The sequence below is a fragment of the Lates calcarifer genome, linkage group LG15 (assembly GCF_001640805.2).
Source record: "Lates calcarifer isolate ASB-BC8 linkage group LG15, TLL_Latcal_v3, whole genome shotgun sequence".
In the NCBI taxonomy this organism is placed as follows: Eukaryota; Metazoa; Chordata; class Actinopteri; family Centropomidae; genus Lates; species Lates calcarifer.
The window spans coordinates 7,088,837-7,099,161 of record NC_066847.1 but is presented as its reverse complement, the minus strand read 5'-3'; the positions used below and the strand labels follow the sequence as shown (position 1 = coordinate 7,099,161).

At 39.0% G+C, this 10,325-nt stretch overlaps 1 protein-coding gene across 1 annotated transcript; it reads right to left on the bottom strand.

Moving 5' to 3' along the window:
- Nucleotides 1-508: 508 nt before the first annotated feature.
- Nucleotides 509-9,597, bottom strand: ifnlr1 (interferon lambda receptor 1). Its single transcript, XM_018700064.2, has 7 exons — nt 9,267-9,597; nt 8,074-8,200; nt 5,766-5,938; nt 5,481-5,665; nt 4,823-4,967; nt 3,608-3,738; nt 509-3,170 (listed from the first exon to the last, which is right to left on the bottom strand). The coding sequence occupies exons 1-7, from the start codon at nt 9,313-9,315 to the stop codon at nt 2,166-2,168; spliced, it is 1,815 nt and encodes a 604-aa protein (XP_018555580.1). The 5' UTR covers nt 9,316-9,597; the 3' UTR covers nt 509-2,165.
- Between the last annotated feature and the right edge of the window lie 728 nt (nt 9,598-10,325).

Genomic DNA, 10,325 nt, shown 5'->3' with positions numbered 1-10,325 from the left:
CCTCTTTTAGCTGCTTGGAAATGAAAGGCAAAGAAAGGAAAGGACCTCAGTATTAAATTATAGGTAAAACCCCCTGCCTAGGCACAAAAGCTTATCTCTGTGTTTCAGATAATTTCAAACCAGGTTCAAAATTGGGTCATCTTTCTGTGAATATTATCTCAAGTACTGAACACCCAAAAGCACAAAAAACCTGCTTGAGTGTTGTTTCTTACCATTTATCTGTCAGGTATGAGCAATGTGGCCCAGCAAGCAGAACTACAAAAACAAAGCTTCTGTCTACTTGGCAACAGGCTGTGGAGTTGTACTTTGGTTTCTTTGCACAATCCACCTCATCTCTATATTGCCTGCAACAGAATGCCTACATTCTGTAGAGAGGCTCATTGCCTTTTTAAACAAAGCACTTAAATATGTTACATCAGTTCAAGTCAATCAGTTTTTAAAATACATAAATAAATAAATGAATAAACTCTTATGTAATTTCAGCAATGTGACTCATACAACACAAATATACTTTCTGAAGGGTTTAATATCTTCAACGTAAACATTTAGCACTGCAGAAAGTCACAATGTGTAAATACAGAATAAAACACAGTTTCGACTTTGTATTGCATTCATTCATTTACATTCATGCCCACAGTAAAGTACAAAGGGTTCATATGCAACTGACATCACACTGTTACAACACACCTGACATTATAACTTTACAGCCGCGTATAGGAGATTGTGTTCAGGCTATTAAAAACCTAGCTGTTATCAGTTTGTCTTAGGTTGCACCTTGACCCGCCCTTCTAATATACTTTTACACGCTACATTTTCTTACCGTGAAAGAACAGCAAACAATGAGGAGAGCAAAATGAGTTCATGATCTTTTGTGAGTCAGAAAAAATATACATTCATATAATACAGTCTTTTTTTATGTACAGATGCAATCATTTAATGTATTTCTTACATCACTGATAATACTGACATGTTGGCAAGCGTAAAAACAGGCCTATATTCATTTCTAGAAAGAAATTCAGTCATTTTAGTCCCATTTAAATCAGAAAAATGTGACAGTAGGCACTGAACTGTGTGTCTAGTGCTTTGTTCAGCCACAAAGCAATCAGATTGGTTTTCATATCTAATCTTTAAGGCTGACTGTCCACATTGTAATTTTAAAGTGACCAGACTGGGTTCGTGTATTTAGGGAGTGTAATAAGTTGCAATGATGTGGCGTCATAGTGATAGCACACATATGCACATGTGAACTGTGTGTGAAGAGACTGGGCTATTGTTTACTCTACTTTTTAACAGATAACGTGTGAAGCATCTTTTTGACCAGGTGCAGGTGTGCAAAGTTTGTTCAAGAACAGTAGGAACGGACTTAAAAACTGGTTTGAGCATTTGAATTAAATTAAAAAAGTAATGGTAATATATGGATATCATTTCTAGGAGAGAGGGTTGGATTTGACAAACATGACTGATGTGATCATGTGTTTTTCCATTATGTAAACAAATCAGATTTTAGCTGTCTGAACACGGCTTTAGACTTTTTTTTAAAAAAAAAACAAAAACAAACACAAAAAACTATTGTTGAACTTTGAACCTTGTACAGTAGTTGGTGTATTCCCATTGCTGCTGCTGATACATTTGAGCACAAAGCAATCACTGATTTACACTTTAACCACATGACAATAGGAGGTTAAGTACAGATTAGATTATATCAGTAATGAAAGAAGTTACATTTTGGTGCAGCTTTCAGCAATTTTACATATTTTAAATTTGGTTCATATATTAGACAATTGCTTAATAAAGTAAACAAGGACTCAAAAAAGTATGTATATGCTATGTTATAAACCCACAACTTAAAATGATCCCCCATACTTTTTTTAAATATTTAATAAATAAAACCAGCAATGAAATGTATTTAAAGGCCCAGAGGAGGTTGTTAAGTGTGACTCAGTTCAGGATAAATTTATGTCTTCACTTGAAGGGAGACTTTATGAGTCTGTCTCTTAGTTACACAGAAACAGAGAGCGTTTTGTTTGCTGAATCACTAAATAACCCATCCTACCAACCTCCTCCTCCCCCTTCTGTTAAGAAGGCGACTATGATGAAATCATCTCTACCGATACTCGTTGACCCAAATGAGGCACTGCATGTTTTTAGAGTTATGGAGTGGGGAGCTATTCTTGAATTTGTAGCATCCAACCTCCCAGAAGAAATTGCGTCGATCTGTCTTCCCGTCCCCTGTCCTCATCTCCCTCACTTTCCTCCTCCTCCTTGGGAACGGTCCAGGTCCAAGGATAGTTTGTCCTTCTGTATTCACAGCTGTATTTGGATGCAGCTTCATGAAAGACTGCAGGCATCCAGTTTCGTTTGTAACCTGAATCAAATGTAGCATCACTAGTTGGTGTGTCCTGACATTGCCGGTGATAACCTGAAACAACTGGTTGAGATGGGTTGTAATGGGTATGGCAGTACGGCTGGGTTGGTGTGTTTACAGTGCTATCATCACACCCAGAGTCTGACCACTCAGAGCTATCAAAGCTCCTCAGGGATACTAACGATGGTCCCTCATTCTTAGAGTCTATGAGGTCCGTTAAAAGAGGTTTTCTCTCTGGGTTCAGAGGTGATACTGTGTCACCTGTGTTCCTCTGTAAAAGCGTGAGTGAAGGCAGCACAAGCTGTCCATTGGGGTCGCGCACTGTGTGCAATAGCAGTGGCCCTGCTGGACTGCTCTCACAGGCATCCTGATCAGCTACTGGTGGTACTACACATGTCTTCAGGTTTGGAGTCACTCCACATTTTTTCCAGGGTTCTCCGGTGGAAGTGGTAGGTGGTAGGTTACGCATTTCTCTGTCTTCAGTGGTAGAGGGCTGAAAATCTTCGCTCTCCACAGTGCAGACCTGGACAGCCACTGCACTGTAGATTTCAGAGGACTGGGTGCTCGTATCTTGGGGATTTGGGTTTGGATTGTGTGTACCTGTGCCCACAGAGGACTCAGTGCTGTCTTGCCAGGGGATGTCCTGGGGGGAGTAACCTCCAGTACTAACTGAGGGAAAATTTGGCTTCACCTGGATGGTGGCATAAACTGTTTGGTCACTTGGAGTGTTGACCACTGCTTTAGAAATCATGATATGCCTGTCTGGAGTTTTCATTACTCTACACGGTGTACCAGAAGGGGGTACCTGTTTTAAAGTTAGGAAAAACAGACCCATTAAAGTTAAATAAATGCTTGACAATGGCTTGTCATTTGATCAGAGTAGTGTACAGTATATATACAGAAAATTAAGATATGATAAAAGTTGGATAATTAGATAAGACATTTTCCTCTGCATCAGTAGAAATATGTACAAGATAAATGTTCTGACGGAAACTTTGCATTTATCACAGCACCAACTTCAACCACATTATATTTGTCATCACTGAAACTACCATGAATCACTCTTACTAAAATACATCCACGATGTTTTGGTGTGCTCAATGACTCTTAGGTGCCTCACACAGGCTCACAGAACATTTATACAGTAATAAATGAGCCAGAGGGCGTGATTTTCCAGTAAGGTAACATTTCCTTGTTGTAAACCAGGCACACCAAAGGACAGTGAAGAAACAAAAGTCTTACCAGTGACTGTGGCATGTCATTTTGCTTTCCACCCTTCATGTAATTGCATGTCCACACAACTGACACTGTGACTATTACTGCCAGAAGAACAGCACTTGTGAGAAGCCATGACAGAAGCATTCGAGTGTCACCTGAGGGAGAATAATGTTGGTGTCATGTACTGAAAAAACAACAGCACACACCTGTAAAATCAGATAACCTGGAGTGCTTTAAAATTCCCATTATGAGACACAAGCTTGGGCATGTTCTCAGGGAGTATACCTGTAACATACTGTAACACAGGGCTGTTGAGCACACTGTATTTCTTGCTGTACCAGTATATTATTACTTCTGGGAAGTACATACATGTTGGTAAACGGGAACTTATCTCAACAAAAATCTACACAACAACCTATAGAACTGGACTTTCCCGTTTAGGAGTAGGAGAGCTATGGCTGTGAATGTGGATTGGAAAAACGTGTACATATGTAATGTAAAAGTATAATGTCATCAACATTCATGATTATCCGGTGTAAGACTTAAGCATAAACATTAAGGCAAGTTCATGTGAGAATAATGTCACCTTTGGACTATATAATCTAATCTCCTGTGTCATCAGTATGTCAACAATAGATGAGGGAGAGGACGCTGGTTGAGCAGTGCCTCCTCAGTTCACGTTACTATCATTCAAAAGTCAACAAACGTTCTCTAGAGGGATGGATTCAAACAACATAGTCATTATGGCTGGTTTCAGATTTTTCTAATCTGTGGACATTATACTGTGACAGTGAGGCTTGGTATAATCTTAGTCTAAGTCATTAGTAGTAATCACTTGAGGAGATGAGCACAAACTACTTAAAGACAAATGTAGAGTAGTATCTTCATTCTGGCATTTTCTCCACAGCAGGTGGGTCCTCACTGTTGCCTCAAGTGAAATCGAGTTGTTGTAAATATTGTTGTAAATAAAGGTAGGTTTGCTCCCTTCAGTCAAGTATGTACATTATTATTATTATTATAAATGTACATGATGTTAATTATGTACTTTATTCATTCAAAATTGGCAAGTGATTTATGCACAAATACATAATCTGCACATCAAATTTATATACATATTAAGTATGCAGATAACAGCAACTAGTAATTATTGCCCAGTATTTATGAGCTGATCAATATATTGTGTATATCCTCCATAAGTGTGTGAAGAAGAGAAAGAACTGTGGTCGGGACTCTTCTCACCTGGCAGCGTGACACAGAAGTGTTCCTTCTGACTCTCTCTGCGGCCCCATTCAGCAGATGGCTTGTAAGACACATGGCCGCAGTACTTTGTTTGGTTGTTCTTCAAGTTGATGACAGCAAACCGGCCGGTTGTGTTGTGCTTGGTCTGGAGACACAGTGAGGGTCATAAAGTTGATAACTGAACTGGTCAAATAAGAAAACTCTGGAAAACTTTGAGACAACAGGAGCAAATGGATTCAAATCAAGTTCAATTTTTTTTTTTTTTTTTTTTTTTTTTTTTTTACCATATAAATCAACTTAAATCGCATATATAATTTAGGTATCAGTATCTCCGTGAACAATTGAAAATATAGGCCTGATGTTACTGCTGTGTAAACAAACAGCTCTGTATTCTATCTTTTACAAAACTTAAAATGCTCAGTTTTTGTCGTTAGAAATGTATTACTTAAAATAACTTAAAAATATTTGTGTTGTGTTGTTCTGGGATACGTTATATTGAGATGTGTTTCTATTTCTTTGCCTTTCCATTTATATAGGAAACATGTGCAGAATATAAGAAACACCTCCAATGCAGTCCAATAAAACACCACTGCTAACTATGACCTCAAGTGCTAAAACGTGACAATGTCAAAAAAAAAGTGAAAAAAAATTGACTCACCAGTGTTGCCCATGCTGGTTCAGTGATTTTTAAGGTATAAACAGGTACAGTTTTGGAGGGCCCATTTTTGCTTCTGCTGATAATATCAGCAATGGAGACTCCATTTGGCCCCAAGGGCAGAGTGACATCAATATACAGAGATGACACTGTTGTTTTTATAGACAGGGTGGGTGGACCAAAAGTAGCTATGGAGACAAGATAAGATGAATGAATAAATGTTGCAACAGAACACATCTGGTTTTGGAAAAAAAGAATGGATGCATGGATGAACATGGAGATTCTTACTGTCTGCTATTGGACTAAGCCTGTTGGCGATGCGGCCCAGAAAGCGATCATTAACAAACACCTGAGCCATGTAGTAAACATAGGGATCAGACGGGGTTTCTGCAGTCAGGTCACAAGTCAGAGCAGTAATGTTCTGGCACTCTTCTTTTATCTGGTACTGCTCCGCAGTATAGCTGTAATGAGTGCAGTGCAGGGTGATCAATCAGTGATGCTGAAACCTCATGAACATGGCAGTGTCTATTTATTAGTTTGAGTCAAGGACTTCCAAAATAAACATTATTATTACAGGATAATAGGTTTATAATTTTTCAAGTCTGTCAGCAGCCTGAATTCATCAAAAATCATTTAGATGTCTTCCAAAGTTTAAGCATTTTCATTTAGAATTTCCTGTTAAAGTTTCACTGCACAGGGTTTCTTGTTGATGTGAAGTGTAGAGATAATTTCTTACTAAAAAGAGAGTAAATTAGTAAGATCTCCACTTTTGACTTAGCCTCTTAGCCTCGTATATGACCCAAGCCTCGCGGCTGTGGTGTGTCTCTCAGGTGCATTTTCTCTCTCTCTTTCTCTTTCTCTCTCTCTCTCTCTCTCTCTCTCTCTCTCTCTCTCTCTCTCTCTTTCTCTCTCTTTCTTTCTTTCTTTCTTATTGATGGCCATAATCAAAGGCAAACTCAATATAGAAAGATGGGGCTGGCCGCAGAAGCACTGCAGCAGACATGCTGCTGGTGTGGACAGTTCAGCGAGGTAGCTGTCATACACACGCAAGGCATACAGTGAGTCCGAGGCATAAGCTTCAAATAAGCTTGTACTCAGTTTAGGACTGTGGATTTTTTCCCTCCATCACTTATACTGAAAATGGATGAGCAAGCAAAACCTGTCTCAATGTTCACATGGGCACCTGACTGTTGTTTTAAAACAGACTTGAAAAATTGTGAGCCTATCCTTTAAACAAAGACTGTGAAATTTTGACAACCTACACTCAGGCACCAAAACTGTTCTATGCAGCACATGGCTACAATGAAATAACCACACAAACCGCTGTCCTAACCCATTCATCATTTCAACACAGTGTGTTTTTGATGAAGACAAATGACAGCATTTTTGTCTTAACGAGGAACAGATATTGAGCGGGTGTAGTTAAACCAATCTTCCTCTGCAGCTGATTTGATGTTGGAAGTCATTCCAGCAATTTCAGGTGACAGTGTCTGGGAAGAAAAGTCAATTTGATAGGCTTGACACTTGACATTTGTCTAGTAGACTGTGTCGTGAGTAATTAGACGAGATGGCATTTCCACTTTGTTGAGGCCATTTGTAGAGACAGTGAAAAGAGGAAAGACAAAACTCCTTCTTGGAATCCATGAAAATTCAGCCCATATAAGGGAACAGGCCGTATAGCTCTTCTCTATCATTGCCTCTAAGCCACTCGCAGTTGCGCTGAATCTGTGCAATGATGTGGCACACTTCAGTAGCTGCATGCTAGTTTTTTAACAATACATTTGCTGAGCCAGTGGCCTTTCCTGATGATAGTAATGGAAGAGGGAAAGGGAGATTGAGGCTGCAAGGGAAAGCCAGATAAGAACCTCTTCCTTACTTTCCTACAAGATACACTTTCTAGATTTTAAAGGATAAAGATAGTGATTTTCAACACATTCTATGAAAAATTGACAGTGTGTTAGTACATCTTTCCATACTCTCCCCAGACTGCCTGTGGGTCTTAGCCACAAGCCCATTTGTTCCTATTGGGGACGTTAATCAGAACCTTTTAGCAAACTTTGCTAAAACAGAAGCAAGTCTTGTATTTGTCAGAGATTGTTTTCAGTTGTGGATTTGGATGTGATTTTCATGTAATTTTAACACATTTCAGTCAACAATGGAGGTCTGTGGCACAGTACTTTATAGTGGGATCAGTTCAGTGTTTCTTTACATGGGTTCACTTGTTCATGTTAAGAAAAATAGTAACATCACCTACAGCATGGGATGTTACTCACATGAAGCATTGCGTAAATTAAAATATGATCCAGGCTTTTTGTCAGATCCACTGTATCCGTTTACAGTATATTTATGCCACAGATACAAACAGACAATCTGCTGACCAGAGTTATAGACTTGTTACCAAGTCAACAAAGTGCAGATTTTTCAGTACTTACAGACACTGACACAATGACCTCAGTGTTTACCCAGCAAACAAACACATTTTTCCTGCATTAACCCACTTCTCCATATTGATCTGTACATGGAGGCAGTAATGTGCAAGAGGGCAATGGAAGTTAAGGTGTAATAATCATCACTCATCTGTCATCCTGGGTCTTACCTCTTGTACTCGACGCTATAGAGCACCTTCTCTCCAGGGGAGGTAGGCTCCTCAGGATCCCAGTGGAGCACATTGTAAAAGTTCTTGGAGACAAAATACACTTTTCCATTTCCAGTCGAAAGACAAGCTGAAGGAAAATGGAACAAAAGGTCCGTCATCTTATGGTGGATTCTATTGTTGTGCCCTTGTGGTCATTTTTCACAATATATATCAGTTTGATTATGGATGATGGTACATTGCATTCTATATTTTGTAGTTTTTTGTATGCTTTTTGTGAAACTACAGATAAGTTAGGACACAGCAGTATTCTGTACTGTAACAAGAGCCGCAGACAGCCTTCACTACTCGAGTTACATCTCGCCTTTATCTGTGTTACAGCCCAAACTTCCAATCACAATCATACCACATAGTATAAACTTGTTCAAGCCTCAGCATCCACTCTTTGCCCATCTATCCACATATGAAGTCCTGGGAGAAGCACAGTCACCCAATTTTCACACTGTATCTGCTAAAACCTAAAGCGATCCAGGACCACGGGGAGATTGTGTAAGATGGACTTTGTTACTGCTGGTGGTTGAAACTCAAATCTGTGCCTTTTTCCTTAGCGTTTCCAGTCACATATTTTACACAAGGAAATAATTGCCGTCTCTCAGGCTGGCATACAGGAAAGAGATCCGGAACACAATCCTGTAGTGTGAGAAGTGTGGTCTCCTCAATTGCATAACTAGAGCAATTCATACATAATACTTTTTCATGATGTCAAGCCATATACACATAGCTAGTGGTTTATCAACCCAGAACATATTACATTTTAATGTTATAGTCCACGTAGTTTATTGTAGATGTGAAGGACATAGGGCTGAAAATGACACAGTGAGTAGTCCATTTAAAATTTGCATTTTTATGACATAGTCAATATTATATCATCCAGACTCTAAAATGAAATCGAATTTTCCATCGATCACAATCATTTAAATCTGAAGTGCTCGTTGTGTTGTGGGACTCTCCTTCATTTCAAATTGGTGGGAATCACTCTCTGTCAAACATATTACTTGGCTTTATTGCCCTAGTATTATTATTTATTTCTCCTATTAGGTATACTTTATAGAAAAAAATAGTCCATTAGATGTTTGACTGCCTGTAATCAACATCTGTGTCAAGACAAAGATTCATATTAGCTCCTCTATACTCACCATAGCAGAACAGAAGGAGGATAATGACATTCACAGACCACATCTTCATCAGGTTCGTGGAGTCACAAAAAATACCTGCTCTATGATAGCTGCCTGTATGTTGTGGGTTATATATTGTTAAAGCAATATATAATACACACCACAAAAATAACAAAACAGAAAAACCAAAAAATAAAACGCAGACTGCCTAATGTTCACAGTAGTCCCAGACAAAACCAGAGTCAAAATGGATAAAAAATATTAAAGTTGCGTTGGGTTTCAGTGCATTTTTCTGCCTCTGTTTCTCAACCATCTCTGATGTGTTCTGAGAAAGGAGTGGCTTTACACAGGTGTGCAGGTGTACTTTGGCATATGTTATCACTTTGTTCCTGTTTTTCTGCTGCTGTGAGTTCCGCCCACTTGCATTCTTTCTCGAGACTCTCAACTTCCCTTTTCCTCCTCCCTCGTTCTCTACTTTTTCTATCTTAAGTCTCTCTCTCTCTCTCTCTCTTTCTCTGTGCTTGTCTTTCAGGTTGCCTCTGGTTTACATTTACTGGAAATGATCCACACTAGTGGAGGACAGAAAGTGAAAGAACATAGTCGTACACATCAAATGTCTCAAGGTGTTTACCTGGCTCACGGACCATTGAGTACATAAAGACTGAAATGGCACAGTTTATATAATGAACAAACAACTGAATGAATAAATGTATGAAGAGGCATTTAATTCATGTCCCTGTGGCCGTAATTACAGTATTAGGGTAATCATTCAAAACAAGCTGGGAGGGGTAATTCTGCTGTTGTCATGCCTGGTTTTGGAGTTATTATTATCTGGCCAGTGTACAAGCAGAAAATGAAGGGCTTGTCAGTTGTTGTATCATACAATGTCTGCTGGTAGGATACAGGAGCTGTCACACAATTGGATGGCACAAAATCAACATTTGTACTGTCCTGAAGTACAAAGATGATAGGAACCCATTCTTTTTGTCATAATCACTTGTTTAATAATAATCACAGTTTCATTAGCCTGTTCGTTGTCAGATCTCTTTCCCATTCAGCAAAAACCCAGATTTCTTATGC

Bases quoted from the DNA above. Each gene is read 5' to 3' on its own strand.
- ifnlr1 (XM_018700064.2), bottom strand. From the start codon at position 9,315: ATGAAGATGTGGTCTGTGAATGTCATTATCCTCCTTCTGTTCTGCTAT. The intron at 5,939-8,073 runs GTAAGACCCAGG...CACTCATTACAG, and splicing joins TATAGCGTCGAGTACAAGAG to CTATACTGCGGAGCAGTACC. The intron at 3,171-3,607 runs GTAAGACTTTTG...ACTTTAAAACAG, and splicing joins ATGACATGCCACAGTCACTG to GTACCCCCTTCTGGTACACC.